General features: G+C 42.4%; 3 protein-coding genes across 3 annotated transcripts; 1 reads left to right on the top strand and 2 right to left on the bottom strand.

Moving 5' to 3' along the window:
* The first annotated feature begins 353 nt into the window (after positions 1-353).
* LOC139340421 (rhodopsin kinase GRK1-like) lies at positions 354-5,110 on the top strand. The gene is made up of 8 exons (XM_070976235.1): positions 354-1,265; positions 1,997-2,124; positions 2,988-3,145; positions 3,234-3,317; positions 3,411-3,535; positions 3,635-3,836; positions 3,977-4,663; positions 4,726-5,110. The coding sequence occupies exons 1-7, from the start codon at positions 567-569 to the stop codon at positions 4,264-4,266; spliced, it is 1,686 nt and encodes a 561-aa protein (XP_070832336.1). The 5' UTR covers positions 354-566; the 3' UTR covers positions 4,267-4,663; positions 4,726-5,110.
* LOC139340422 (protein-lysine methyltransferase METTL21C-like) lies at positions 4,895-7,904 on the bottom strand. The gene is made up of 4 exons (XM_070976236.1): positions 7,543-7,904; positions 7,180-7,334; positions 6,974-7,091; positions 4,895-5,707 (listed from the first exon to the last, which is right to left on the bottom strand). The coding sequence occupies exons 1-4, from the start codon at positions 7,658-7,660 to the stop codon at positions 5,310-5,312; spliced, it is 789 nt and encodes a 262-aa protein (XP_070832337.1). The 5' UTR covers positions 7,661-7,904; the 3' UTR covers positions 4,895-5,309.
* Positions 7,905-13,153: 5,249 nt separating this feature from the next.
* Positions 13,154-15,041, bottom strand: LOC139340498 (lectin-like). Its single transcript, XM_070976343.1, has 5 exons — positions 14,990-15,041; positions 14,139-14,227; positions 13,874-14,014; positions 13,593-13,704; positions 13,154-13,508 (listed from the first exon to the last, which is right to left on the bottom strand). Exons 3-5 carry the CDS (start codon positions 13,940-13,942, stop codon positions 13,438-13,440), a joined length of 252 nt encoding a protein of 83 aa, XP_070832444.1. The 5' UTR covers positions 13,943-14,014; positions 14,139-14,227; positions 14,990-15,041; the 3' UTR covers positions 13,154-13,437.
* Positions 15,042-15,546: the final 505 nt, after the last annotated feature.

Raw genomic sequence — 15,546 nt, 5'->3', positions numbered from 1 at the left:
CACAGCAGTAATATGGTATAAAGTGAGTATTTTCTTCAAATAGGGTTTTGATGAAACACTACTGTAGTGGGGTGAAATATTTACATGAATTAGGAATATCAATAGCCCACCAAGTTAATCACACACACGGCCTTTCCAAAGCTGACTAGCTTTCCATCAGCCGTCCATGAACGTCTCACTGCTAGTTGTGATTTCCCAGTTGATTGACTGGTGACACTCCAGCTGCATGTGCTGCCTGTGCTGTTCCTGCATGTGCTCGCACACTTTGTCTGGGGCATTAGGGTGTTAATGGATTACCGAAAGGTGTTGACTCAGGTGTGTGTGTCTGTGTGTGTGCGCGTGTGTGAATGAGGGTGGTACACTGCTCAAAGTGTGCTGGGATCTAGTTGAGACACCAATCTCAAGTTCCCATTTCTCTTCCACCGCTCTGTGATCTGTCTCCCTGTTTTCTCACCCTTGCTTCCCTCTTGCTGCCTCACCCCTGCGCACAATAAGCAGCACCCATTCTCTGTTTTCTCTTTGCAATGCCTCCTCTTTGCGCCGCCTAACAGTAAACTACCCTCAACATGGATATCGGAGGACTGACCACGGTGGTAGCAAATTCTGCTTACATCAATGCTCGTGGAAGCATCGACGGCTCTAATGCAGGAGCGGCTCGGGATAAGAAGTACCACTCTCGCCTCAAACTGCCTCACATCACTGTGTGTGAGGGTCTGAGGGAGACCCTGGATTTGGCCTTTGACACAGTCTGTGTGGAGCAGCCTATCGGCAAACGTCTCTTTAGGGAGTTCTTGAATGCAAATCAAGAGTATCATGGGGCTTGCCGTGTGTGGAAAGACATCGAGGACTATGACCTGGCGGAGGATTCTGACAGGGCGAAGAAGGCCTCAAAGATTGTCCAGCGTTACATGGACCCCGCTGCCAAACACTACTGCCCGTTCCTGCCTGAGGACATCATAGCTAAAGTGAAGGAAGGCCTGGAGGCTGTAGGCGATGACTTGTTTGCAGCAGCATTGACCACAACGTTGGACTACCTGCGAGAGGCCCCCTACACCTTCTTCATGGAGAGCATGTATCTGAAGAGGTACCTGCAGTGGAAGTGGCTTGAGATGCAGCCCATGGATACAGACTGGTTCCTGGACTTCCGTGTGCTCGGGAAAGGTGGGTTTGGGGAGGTGTCTGCCTGTCAGATGAAGGCCACAGGAAAACTGTACGCCTGTAAGAAACTCAACAAGAAGAGGCTGAAGAAGAGGAAAGGCTATGAGGTGAGAGAACAGTTGTCCCTCTTAACGATGAGCTCCTTTACTGACCATGCTGTTGACCATCAGCCTTTGATTTTAATAGTCATACAGATTCCTGTGTTCATCAACTGTACCCAAACAAGTTTAACCAATTGAAAAACATGCTGCAGCTTCTGGGCAAACTACAGTTAGAAATGCAGTATTTTCTGTGTCTGACATATTGGTGTCTTTCTATGAACAGCAGATTGCTTCCTGTAAAATAATATGGATGTCAGAATATAAAACGTGGCCCTTGCTCTACAGTTAATGTGCCACAACATGAGCACAGTATTTCCCTGCACGGCATTTCATGGAAAACGCAAGGCTCTTTTATTTGCTATGCATGCAGTGATTTGATTAATAAAGGTATTTTGTTGGCTTTATGTTCCAGAGAAAGTGCCCTGCGATGGTGCTAATCGTCTTTGTCCCTGCCTTTGTCTCGTTTGGCTTTAGCCTGCAGTATTAAACAACTGAGACAGGGATAGAGTGATTACTGGGAGCTTTAGTGGAAAGCTCTTCTGAATGGAACTTCTTGGCACAGTTATATCTTGCCCTTGACTTGTCTGAGGTCATTCTTTGAAATGTGGTTTAACCTCTTTTTCAGATGGCATGTATGTCAGCACATTCTTCTTCAACCTGCAGGTGTATGTTCACCTCTTTCAAGAATGTCCCAGTATCAGTTTTTCAAAATTGTCTTTCCCAATTTACTCCTGTAGGGGGCGATGGTGGAGAAGAGGATTCTTGAGAAGGTTCACAGTCGCTTCATTGTGTCACTGGCGTACGCCTTCCAGACAAAGGATGAACTTTGTCTGGTCATGACCATCATGAACGGAGGAGACCTCAAGTAACTTCACATTCTGAAAAAAACTCATGTTTCAAAGCACAATCATGAACAAACTGTCTCTTTGAGGAAACAGTGAGAGCACATGTTGCTCATCCATTTGCTGCTATGTTATGGTTTGTTTACAGCCTATGTAAGTTAACATGTTTTTCCACGTTTTCAAGATCTCCATTGCCAACAGAAGGTCTGCAGTTGACCAAAAGACTGATGTGAGACAGATGTAATATTTCCCAAAGTGATTTAACAATCACCCAAATGTGCCACAGCGCATCCCTGAATGGTGGTTCCTCACTACAGTGTCCTTACAGTGGGATGGATTATGTGTAATACTGTGCAGATTGGGTTGCTTTGAACAGCTGGACTGTTGTATGTCTGCATGTAGACAGACACCTGGGGGCAGCAGCATGTTCTGGTGGAGGCAACATGTCATCAGTTACTGTATCTCAGTAACGTTCATGAGAGAAGACACCTGTTCAGAAGCAGTTGTTAAGAGGCACTGGACTGCAGGCTTTATGCAAAATTTAGCTGTTATTCTGTTATTCTCAAGAGACTTAAGGCTACGACTTCTTTTTTGATCACAAGAATAACCTTGAGTGGTTCCTCAAAAAGCACCTGCCACTTAAAGTCTCAGTATCAAAAAATACTCAACCACTGAAAGTGAGAGTTCCTGATTAAAACAATCTCCTTATTTCTTATGTTTTTCTATACTGGCTTTCAAAATAAGAGCATCATGACTACAACAGCGCTGTCACTTGCAAAATAAACACGTAACAACAACATATGGGCACACTGTGTGTATGTAATACTACAGAAATATGCAGACTTACCTTTTACACATGAGCTCACCTGTTCTCCGTTCCCTGAAGGTACCACATCTACCTGGTGGATGAGAACAACCCAGGGTTTGAGGAGCCCAGAGCCTGTTTTTACATCGCTCAGATCATCCAAGGCTTGGAGCACCTCCACCAGAAAAGAATCATCTACCGAGATCTCAAACCAGAAAATGTGCTGCTAGATAATGATGGTAACCATTCTTCAGTCAAATGCTGAAAAAAGGCCACTGTCCATGTGTGATTAACAGCTAATCAAGATGTCTTTGTGTTGTCAACCAGGGAATGTGCGCATATCTGACCTTGGGCTTGCTGTGGAGCTAAAAGAAGGCAAAACAATGACCAAAGGCTATGCTGGCACACCAGGTGGGTCTCATCTGTGGTTTCCTATTTCAAGGTGTAATTGACTGTTTTCACAGTTTATACATAGTGCTTTTTCCTTTGTTTGACTTCTTGCAGGCTACATGCCTCCAGAGATGCTGAAAGGTGAGAAGTATGACACTTCGGTCGACTACTTCACTCTGGGAGTGACGCTGTACGAGTTCATGGCTGCAAAGAATCCGTTCAGGAACAGGGGGGAAAAGGTTAGTCGCCTTTTGACGAACCTGGCGCTTTGCAACAAAACAGCCGACTTAGAGGAGTAAATGAGAGGATGAGAATTAAATTAATTTCTGTGTGTTTAGGTTGACCGTGAGGAGATGAAAGAGCGCATGCTGACACGGGTGGTGACCTATCCAGACAATTTCAGTGAGCATGCAAAGTCACTCTGCGAAGGGCTGCTAGCCAGGGAGGTTGATCAGAGGATGGGCTTTAAGAACGGGTGCTGTGATGAGATCAGAGCTCACCCATTTTTTAAAGACATCAACTGGAGGAAACTGAATGCAGGTACCACCTTCACTTTTTTTAATCTAGCTCAGGGTTGTGTATAATTTCTGTAACTTGAAATCAACACTGTGCATGAATATGTACCCGACAATGGCTTCAGTCTTCCTGCAGTATGATTTTTGATTTTCTCGCCTCTTCAGGTATTGTGTCTCCTCCTTTTGTCCCTGACCCTAAAGTGGTGTACGCGAAAAGTCTGGATGACGTTGGGGCTTTCTCCTCGGTGAAGGGAGTGGCCTTGGAGGATACTGACAAGACCTTTTTCGATGAGTTTTCCTCCGGCAACATCCCCATCCCCTGGCAAGAGGAGATGATCGAGATGGGAATTTACGGAGAGCTCAACGTTTGGGGTCCTGAAGGCGGCGTCCCGGACGACCTCCGCAGGGAGTCCATACTAGAGCAGCCAAAGTCATCAACCTGCTGCATATCATAGAGTCACTGAAACACCTTGAGAATGCATCAACTATCCAGTGTACAGACTTGTAGTTCTTTAGAACAAGCGACATGAAGACTCAAACACTCAGGACAGACACGTGTGTCAAGTGTCTTCTGAACTTTCTGGTCGCAGAGTTAAAACAGTTTGACACTCCAAAACTTTTTTTGGTGACTGCAGGAAACAACAAGAACAGAATGGAGGTGGATTTTCAACCTGCAAGTGTAGAAAGATTTAAGAGTGAAGGTCAGATCAGATGTGTTCATCTTCTCTTTCTTTGTCCACCCCTCGATGCGTTCACTCTCTCCTCTCTGCGTGTGCATGTGTTCAATTATTGTAATGCTTTTAGATTTCTAATACATTTTAGAATCACATTGTTAAGCAGGGGTTTAGTCATGTGGTATGTTTGGTGCAAAGTGACAGTCACATGTTGAACATGATTACATGTGTGCTCTATAGAGTGTGTGCCGTTTAAAGGAAAGTGTTTTGGTTTCTTTTTGGGTTTAATGTCTCTTAGTTTTTAAGACATACAGCTAAATCAACTGCTGCTGTTGAAACACCAAAAGCTAAGACACCAGAAACAGAGATTCATGCTTTTGGAAGAAAAAAAATTCTTATGTGTTTTATTTCATGGTTTTGCTATTGACTCTGCACAAATAGCCAAGAGCAGAGCACCTTTGATAAAGATTTATGTATATATTACAGTCTAGTAGTTATGAAAGAAACTGAAATATAGAGAAATGTTGACAGCAAATCAATTTATTTTTAAAAACAGCAAAGATGAACAAAGTCAGAAGTATCAAATGTATGAAAAAGCACTAGCAAATAAAATAGCTTATTGAAATGGAAATTTGAGTCAAGAGCTTCATTTCTGCTTTCTGCTTGAAAACTGTGACAGCGCTGTCCAGGAATGTGATGGAAACACAGATCAAAACCAGACGTTCTCTACATCGATTAAAATCAGCTTGATGAAAATGGAATTTCCTTTTTTCCTCAAAATTTAAACACAATAATCTCCGTCTCTCCACCTCCTGAAGCTCCTCTCACTCCCTCGCTGTGGCCTTGTATATCCTCACCTCCTGCTGTGGGAGCTCCACGAGCAGCGTGGTGTTGAAACTCCTCTTAAAGCTCTCTGCGAACCTCAAGTCTGACCGGAACCGGATCTTGTTGGCCCACAGCAGCGTTGTTTGGCTTCTTGGTCGGCAAAAGTGGCGCATGGTTTCCAGCAGTTCTTCAAGGCAGTCGTGGTGATAGACCACGTCAGCTGCCAGCACATAGTCGTAGTGGTAGGATGGGGAGGGAAAGTCTCGCTCCAGGTCCTGACCCCAGGTAAGGGCAGCCACCTGAGGCGTGTAGCGGGACCGGCCCTTGGTGTTCCGCAGAAGGTTAAAGGTCAGATTGGACAAGATGTCTGGCAGGTCAGTGGCTGTAACCCAAGCACCTAGAAAAGAGTAAATAGACTGTATCTATATAGCACTTTTCTAGTCTGACGACCACTCAAAATCTGCATTCACACGCACATTCATATGTCAGCTAAGCCACCTGCTCATTACGAGCGTCATCCATTCACACACACTCACACACCGATGGCACAGCATCAGGAGCATTTTAGGGTTCAGTATTTTGCCCAAGGATGCTTCGACATGTAGACTGCTGAGGCCAGGGATCAAAGCGCAGACCTTCTGAGTCTTTAATTTATCAATTTGCAAAACACATGCAAACATAAGACATTCCCATCAGCCTCAGCTGTACTGTGTGTTTGGTGCTAATTTGCAAATGTTAGTATTTTGTAATTGTGTGTATTTCAGTCAGTCAGTCTTCAGTGTTATAAGCTGAAGAATGGGGGGCAAAAGATTAGGTTACTAAAGGGTTTGTCTTATGGTTTGAAAAATGCTGACTAGAGGTGTCGACTCAAATGCTAAATCTGATGATAAAAACTAGCAATTCCACTTAGACATTATCACCAATAATGTATGACCTGATCGTCTCACAAACCCAAAAACAGAATAATGTGGGCGGGACCAGCTTCATAATTAGAGAGGACACTCTGACCAGTGTTTAAACTTGGTCTTTTTGGAAAGTCAGCAATGCTTGTGATGAAGTCATGGATATCTTCTACTGATAGAGGCAGAGGAATGAAAAGAAAACTAAGGACAAACGTCTATAGAATTGCAATGATTCCCTTTGAATAGATGTTTTATTTCATTGGGAATCAAATGATACTTATGTTTCCACTGCATGATTAATGGAGGGACCAAAGGATGGAAACATCAGTCAAATAATGACTTTACTGGCCAAGATGTCTTTACAGCTACTGGCCTGTTTGCAATGCAAAAATGTAGCTGTGGGTGGATAGCCCTGGTCTTCAGACAATGAATTCCATTGTTTTAGGGACCTTCTGATGTTTCCTTGAGGCCAAAATGTACATTTTGCACAAAAGATGAGCAGATATGTGTGAAATATTCAATGCATACTTATGCACCCAAGGCAGTAAATGCATTGTGTATTTTCTGTGAGCACCAAAATCAAAGAGTGCCATGTCTGTTTTGTCAGTATATCCATGAAATGGCATTAGAGCCTGTTTTAAGCTATGTCACTACTTAGGACTTTAGTGTCAAGACTTACTGGTGACTTGTGGAAGTTGTTGTTTCATACATAGGGTACATATTGTGTAAAGTGCAAATGGCATCCATTGTTGTAGACTTACCAAGCAGACTGGCCACTACTGACAGCAAACCAGTCCCAGCTCCAATCTCCAGCACTGCTTTGTCCATCAGGTTCACTTGTTGCTGGTTATTTTCCAGGAACTGGCACAAAGCTATTGCCTGCAAAATAAAATCTTCTGTACTCACATTTACAACAACCAGGTCAGAACGCACATGATAGGACACACACGGTCGTGACAGGACGTACCCCGGGCCAGATCAGAGCACCATATGTATCCATAGACTCACGGATGCTGATTTCATGGCCAGCAAAATAAAAAGACTCCTTTCCCAGTGAGTAGTAAACACTCGGCTCCCAGATGTTCCTCCTGTCCAAAGCCTCTCCTGCCATCACCTTTTGGTCTGTTAACGTTGTAGAGGAGTTTTACAGGAAGAGTCAATTCTGCAGACTCAGCACTGATCACTACATTAAAAAAAACCCTGAGTGATGTTCATCTATTTCCCTCTTTTGCAATACAGAAACTAGAGCTGTGCTGTTAGTGCAGATAACAATGAATGTAGTTTGAACTGACATAAATAGTGTACTCTTGAGTTTCAGAGTCAAAGTTACCCTCATCTGTGGACCCCTGCTCCAGCTGTAGTTTCCCATCCATTTGTTTTTCATCCACCTCTTTCTTTCCAGGACGCTTCTGTCGGATGGGTTGACTAACTGTGGACGATCTCTCCATGACCACGAAATACTGTTGAAAGGCAAGTAGTTAGCTTTTTTGGTGATAAGAGTGTAATTGTGTGGCTTTCGATTGTGATAAAGGCATCTTAAAGAGCTACTCAGCAAATTAGTGTTGCACCTCCAAGAAGCTGGGTGGCAGATTAGAAAAAAGGAGTCAAGATCAGTTCAGCAGAGGCTGAGATATCCTGACCTGTAGTGCCCACTATGGGCCATGGTGGAACAAAAAAGAAAAATATCCTACATTTCCCATAATACAACTCAGCTCTGCCTGGTAGAGCTGACACTATCTGGTCAGTTGGTTGATTGGCTGTCTTGTCTGACCAAATTTTCAATGGTTGGACACTCGCTGGAGTTCTTTTCACAAGGAGAGAAGCACTTCATAATCCACTGGGCTAAGACTGAGCTCTGCTTGCAGCATCTGTCTGTGCATTACTGCCTGCCTGTGGCACCGTGGCCTTCAGTACTGATAGGCTGTTTCTAATGACGTGTAACCAATCAGATAGAGCTGAGGGCGGGGCATTGAGAGAGACTATGGAGTGGTCAGTGTAGAAGATAGAGAGAGGCGGCTGCATCAGAGCTGAAGAAGCACATTTTAGAATTAATCTGTTTAATTAGCAATGGGATAAAAAGAGACAATAATGTGCAGATTTTTATATCAACCAATCGACTGGTTAAAGAGTAGGTGGATCTTTGGTTGACTCGAGACCTGCTGCCTGGTAAACACCTGTTTCTTTCAAACCCCACACTTCAACACAACACAAGCTTCCTATCAAAAATACTGAGCCTTAAAACCAATCCAAGAAAAAGAGCCTTCCTCAGGTTCCTCCTGACAAGTAAACAGACCTTTATGTGTAAACTGGTGTACTGCCCCTTTAAATAACTGTTCAGCCTATGGCTATACCACATGAAAAATTTTTTATAACAAAAGTGCAGTGTAATGAGCTAACACATCTAGCACAATATAAATAGCGTATGTGATATGTTAAAATATTCAGTGTCTCACATAACTGAAACTGCATTTACTGCCATTTCTGTTAAATGTTCAGTATATCAGCCGTGCTGATGAGCTGCACATCTTCACTTTTCAACTACTTGGATTACCACAAGCATTTGGGTTGCCAGCGACTCTCTGGTTAGGGACTGTGTTTTATTTAGTCCCATTGGCAGCCACTGGACTCCAGTCTGGAGCCCAGAGTCACAGCTGGCTAAACCCCGAGGTTAACAAGCTACAAACAGGGATGCACATCATATTCAGCTGCATCTCCATGCAATATGAGGGACACAGTTTGACGTGATTTAGAAATGACATCATCCAAAGTTGGTGAAAGTGATTTTCCGACTCTCTTAAAATCTTCTCTGAAAAGTCAAAACAAGCAAAAAGCCCTTAAATATGTTGCCCCTCAGGGTGTGGGAAACATACCTGTATGCAGTGGTGGTCTCTTATTCTTCTTTTCTCGTTGTGTCTGCGCTTCTCTCTGCTCGGTTCTTGTGTTTATAGAAGCAGCATCATCTGTGACACACCCCTGAGCGAGGCAGGGGTCTCTGAGGGTCATTTGAGGGACAGAAGCAGAGAAACAGATTTATAATGTCTGACAGAGAGCTGAACAATCCTGACCCCTCCCATCACTTTAACATCAAACCTTGTTCTGTTTATTCCTCTGAAATCAGGCCCAGCATTTAGTTTCCCCCGAGGCTGTTTGACAACATCTGCAGAAAGCTTCTCGTTATTCCTCCCTCTCATCCTTAATGAATCGAACATCTGGTTGTTAGCTGGAGCTCCAGGTAGGACTGTAGGGAGAGCGGCATGTATTCACACTGTGCACACTGCCAACATGTTTACATATTTATGTTGATCCTGTGAAGGTTATGAGCAGATCTGTGTGAGATTTGTTGTGTGAGATGGATGTGTGCCACCTGGTATTCTCTGAGGAGAACGAGGTTCATTTCTCATGCAAAGAGGAAGCAGGAGAGTGAGGAAATTTACCTGGAACTGAACCCCCCACCTTTATCATGTATTTATCCTTCCTCTCTTCCCCCCAACATATGTCATCCATTATCCTGCCAGCCATTCTTTCACTTTTCTGTTACCTTTTGAAAAGCTATGGCGTCCTCTATGAGTGAACTGGAAAGCTTTTTTAGGCAACTGTATGAAAATTATTGGCTTGTGAGGCGAGATGAACTTTATAATTCACTTGCTTACAGCTTGTTTGATTGTGTTCTCCAAACATCTGCATTTTTTGGGCCAATTCATGACTTTATTAGATAGCGATAGTGAAAAGCAACATGTTCTCCAGCTGTATTTGAACCAGGGATGTTTCAAACAATGTCCTCCACAATTGACATTAATAAGATCCTGATAAAACCACAGAATACATAAATTGAAAAAATCTAATTTATATATAACTTGAAAGACTCTTCCCTGCCCCCCAAAAAGTCCCCTAATAATTTTCATACATTCTTCTTCATGCGATAAGAAAAACAACATATGTCTACCGACGGCATCAGTACAGACGAACAGTGGTCACAGATTGAATCACCAGAAGGTGTGCAAACAATTACAATATAAATGCTAATTAGGCTGTTTGATGTGACCAGATGACTATACAGCAAACAAAAGATGTTGCATCATTATGTTCCCTCTTCATCGAGATGACAGCACCTCTGTAAACACAGCTAGAAAAATTCACAAGTCACTTCATGAGCTGATACTCATGAAGCTCTTCAAGTGTAACTTGAACCTCTAAAGCACAGTGACTTGAAGTATGCAGTACATTGTAGAAAATGGGCAAAAATGGTCCTTTAACAAACATTAACACATTTTAATGTACTTTTCCATAAGCATGCTTTAAAAGAACATTTACTCTGCATCAGGGTACAATATTGTAATATAGAGCCAACCCTTAAAATGGCTTTATGTGTCTCACCACTAAGGAAAGTTTAATGATCCTCTAAAATGATTTTTAAACCAGAAATGAATAGAAACCATCAACAAATCTAAAAGTTAATCAAATACATTCACACAAATTGCAGGAATATTAAAAAGGATACATGATTTGTAGTTAAAATGTGCACTCAAACACACTGAGATGGTCCTTAAAGTACATTCCCACCTTATAAGCTAAAGGTTAAAGGTGTTTTCTTGAAAACGGGTGTAACATCTGAGAGCACACAAACAATGTGTTAGTCTGTTATTTGTCCACACAGCTCAGCTCTGAGGAAAAGCACACAGATCAGTGCTGGTATGTATCTGCACTATAAAAGGCTGCAAACACGATTTACAGTCTGTTTTTGTACCATCCTGTAATCCAAAGTGTACGACAGCATGGATACAGAGGTATTCACTGTACCAAGTGTTTGTAAGCCGGGCTGTGGGGCTCAGCCTGGAGGATTCACAGCCGCAGTGCATGAATACACACACACACACACGCACACACATGAGCCAGCAGACAGCGGGTTGTGCAGCATGAAGTTAGAAAATGACTTGAACTGACAGATGGTAAGCAGCAACACTGAGTCACTCTCATCTAAACAGCAACACTGATAAGCATAGAAGGTATTAGAGGATTTCTGGAGCATCAGGATCTTGACGCCAGGAATCTACCGCTCTCTTTTTCATTTATCAATCTCTGCTGATGAATGACATATTACAAAGTGCTTTATTCATTCCTTATGCATCTGTTTCAAAGTACTGCCTGATGGTGACTAACCAGATCTGATTATGTATCGAATCTTAAAATAGCATTTTGCTAATGTGTGTCCACAATGTACAGCTAAGCTACTGCAGATACCTCTCCAGTGATAGATTGGAGATGCAAACTCAAGTGTGATCTCTTAAATCCAGCGAAAGTCACTTTTCCTGGAAGGGGAACAATGGAAAATCTGCAAGACTCACATGTGCCAAAGATTGTATTTCTCAAACAATAGCTTACTTTATGGCGTCATATCATTTGAATATTCGTAATAGTGGTGGTGGTTGTATGTACATGTGGAACAGTCATTTAAAATAGAAGGATAAAGATCTGCCAGTCATCACCTTAGAGTTGATAATCCTCACCTCTATGCCCAAAGGTCAGGAAAGGTTGTGTAGGCCAGTGGAAAATGAGTCACAGTCACACGCAGCAACATGTGAGTCCCGGCAGGCTTTACAGTAGCCACATGTGCAGCGTGGGTGTGTAAATAAATTACAGCTAATGGGCGCTAAGCTCCTGTAATTTTAAAGGGGAGGTGATGATTGGAATTCAGCATGTCTGCATGCCAGAAGAACTTAATCAAACCTACTTATCCAGCCAGCAATGTTGCAGGAAGTCAACATGAAATCTGCAATCTGGGTGTGAACAGCTGTTATCGCCCTGAAAGATTTTTGGCACCAGAACAAATCAGTCTCCCGGGCGGAGCGGCTGTTTCCTGATCTGACAAAATATAAGCCAGAATTCTTGGACTCCACGGGTTGAGCGAGGTGAGGTTATCGGGGTCCGAGACCGGAGGTTTAGACACACCTAACAGACTGATGGTTGTGTCACTGTTTCCTAGTAAACACTCATCACTTAAACCTAAAAAAAATGCTCCATGCTGCAGGCCAGCAGTGCTGCTCAAACTGAGAATCAACATACTGCACTCTTACCAGTTTATTAGGTACACCTGGATAAATCTAATGCAGTCTAATGCAACTGCCCTGCAATAAATCCAACAATATGAAGGTTATAATGTTTGATTTTAGTTTAAAAGGCTTGTTGATTTAACTGATCATTTTGAAGGATGTAGGCTGTGGTGCTGCTGAACTGTGTATTATACTGAGAGGTGTTTCCAATATATCCAACCCACTTAAATCCTTGAGGTAGAAGTAAGAAATAGAAACACTTCACAACATCATAACCTTCATGAAGGCAGGATTTATTGAAGCTCTGTTGTAGTTGTAGTTGCAGTTACAATTTTTACTTTACTTTACTTAATGCATTAACATTATATAAGATTGGTAATGTGAATGTATGTAATTTAGACAATTTTTATTTTTAATCTACTTAAATCACAATATCAGGTGTGTTATTAAAATATTCTAGGTATATAAAAAAATGCATTTTAGCTGTACTCAAAAGTGCACTGTGCTTTCTGTTTTGTACTAATTTTACATCAAACATTATTCATGTATTAATGGTAACTAGTGCAGTTAAAAATATACTTAACTCCACTTAAGTACACCTATCTTAAGACATCATAAAGGTTCTGGATAAATTTCTTGTACTGCACATAAAACTGTGTTTTAAGTATTTAGAGGAAAAGTAAAAAAAAGTACCCCATCAGTACAACAACAAGGACTTAGCACACTTTATTTCCACTTAGATCTCAAAGTATATTTCAGTGTGTTTGAAATGGTATAAATTCTATACACAAGATAAATACAAGCACATTGTTACTATGCCAAAAAATGTGTGTGTGTGTGTGTGTGTGTGTGTGTGTGTGTGTGTGTGTGTGTGTGTGTGTGTGTGTGTGTGTGTGTGTGTGTACATGAAAGTATATAAAGTATGTGTGCTTGAATTATTTTATGCCCTGTTTTTCATAAGGGTAGTAATCAACAAGCTCAAGAATAAAATATCATGTTCGCTTCATTTACAGGATATTAGCTTGTTACTAAAAAATATGTGAAAATAATGTACAACATGCTTAGAAGTCCTGACTTTCCAGGTGTGTTTGATAAATGGTGTTACGGTGCTTCAGGTGAGTGTGCTGTTTGCGTCATGTCAGGCAAAGAAGCATATGGTAAATGAGCTCACTGTACATTCACCAATAAGGGTAGCAGCACATGAAAGCCTGAGGTTCCCAGCATGTGAAGTCATTGAACTTTCCATTTCCTGAAAGAAAAACAAACAGCGGATCAGAAGTCCAGTGGCACATATTCAGATCTGGAACAACACGTAACACAATCTGACTCCTACCATGCGCCAGCACCTCCACACAGTCCTCCACATCTGATGTGTTATTGGGCTCCCCTGACAGCCAATCAGCATAGCTCCACTGGGATCCATCCAACCAGATAAAGCGACCAGTCTGACAGACAGCAGGAGATTAATCCACTCAGATGGATTCATTTATTCAAGTCATTCTCCACAGACAAACTCTGCAGGGAAATGAACTGCACTCCTGGTTTGACTAGTGAAGGGGAATTTATTCATTTGTGTTTTGCATGACCCCCTACTCCCCGACTGAACATACACACCTTCAAGTACCGTAGTCCTCCAACCCAGGTGCGTGTATATGCCCCATTCTGCTGCAGTATCATCCTCATCACTTCTCTGTGGATGTGGGGGCTCGTGATGGAGGCCAGATGGCCACCGGGGAACGTGTTTTGGCAGAAGAACTGCAATGCAATAGAGACAGCAACACTGGGATTTTGCACATTATCAGCTGTGTGTTGCTGAAGAAGTAAAACTTTGCAAATATTTCATGGTGAATCCTTGAGATCGTTGAGACCATGTAAGTACCTCAGCATCTTCGGCCCTCTTTGGCCCGCTGAAGAACCGGTAACACCGCCCCTCGAGTAAAACACCAGGCCAACAGCTCCTCCCAGTGGCTAGAAGGTGAAATTACAACATTTTCAGTCTGCTCTTTAATGGATATACAGACATTTCTCAGGTCCATCTGAAAATAAATCCCACATGCACCACAGTTTTTGGTCACTGTAACTGTTCCTCTTGTCCAAACTGGGTATGAAGAGATCCCTTTGTAAAATGATTCCAATGCAAGTGATGGGAGACAAGATTTACAGTCCTCTTCCAAATTACACTGTTTTTAGTGTCAAATTCCCCCTTTATGTTTCTATTTATACTAGAATGAAGATATGATTTGTCTACCTCAAGCCTCATATTTGCTTCAGATGAATATCAGATGTAATCTTTATGTAGAAAATACAGGAATTCCAATCCTAAGTTATCAATAGATATGTGCTGTATTTAGCTATGAAATAGTTATATAGTTTGACCAAACAGACCTTTCTTTTTTGTTTGTATAGATTTTTTTCCGCAATCATCATTTTTTGGTTCTTCTTACCACCTTACCACCATTTGTTTTTTCCTTCTTCTTCTCAGAAGCATTATCCTTTGTTGTTTGTACTGTTAGCACTGTATTAGCACCCATCTCTTACTGTAGGGATTGAGATTTCTTATTTCTGTCTTATTTTGCGTGTCAGTGTACATTTTGTCTTCATTTATGTTTTTCATTACGATCAAGTAAATGCTGTTTTAAGACAGACTTTAAAGACTGTGAACCTAACCAGGTACTGCATATGTGTGCGTGTGTGTATTTGCATGCACATATCGTTGTATTTACACTTTACCTTGCTTTAATCTTCCTTCTGCAGGGCTTATAACTCCCTGCCTCACCAAAGCCTTTTTTTCTGTTGTAGGCACCACACCTGGCTGAACACCTCCATCAAGCACCAGACGGTCCTCCGTTGCTGGCTCCTCAAAGGACAGCATGCCAACCGCTGGAGAGGGCTCCTCCTTCTCCTCCCTGACAAACTCGCTCCCCGGTTCCTCCATCATCACATAATTGGACAGAGTGTTGCGCTCCATCCCCATCCTTGCCTCTTCATTGGGAAAAATGTCCTCTAAAGGTGGCATCTGCTGCCCTGTAATGTCCAGCGCTGGCCCTTCTTCCATGCTAGCAGCATCTGGCACCACCTGTTCTTGCTTTATCTCAGGCTCCACTTCCATGATTGGTTCTTCATCTAAAACATAGTCCCTCTCCCTCATAAGCCCCTCATCCTCTGGCAGAGGTTGATTGACAGGCCCTTTATTCTGAAATGCTGCCCTCACAGATTTTTCCACTTCTGACAGCTCTGAAGTGCTCAGTTCATCGTTGTCATCATCCAGCGGCTCCAGCTCCATGATC

The sequence above is a fragment of the Chaetodon trifascialis genome, chromosome 12 (assembly GCF_039877785.1).
Source record: "Chaetodon trifascialis isolate fChaTrf1 chromosome 12, fChaTrf1.hap1, whole genome shotgun sequence".
Lineage (NCBI taxonomy): Eukaryota > Metazoa > Chordata > Actinopteri > Chaetodontiformes > Chaetodontidae > Chaetodon > Chaetodon trifascialis.
This window is presented reverse-complemented; position numbering and strand designations above follow the sequence as displayed.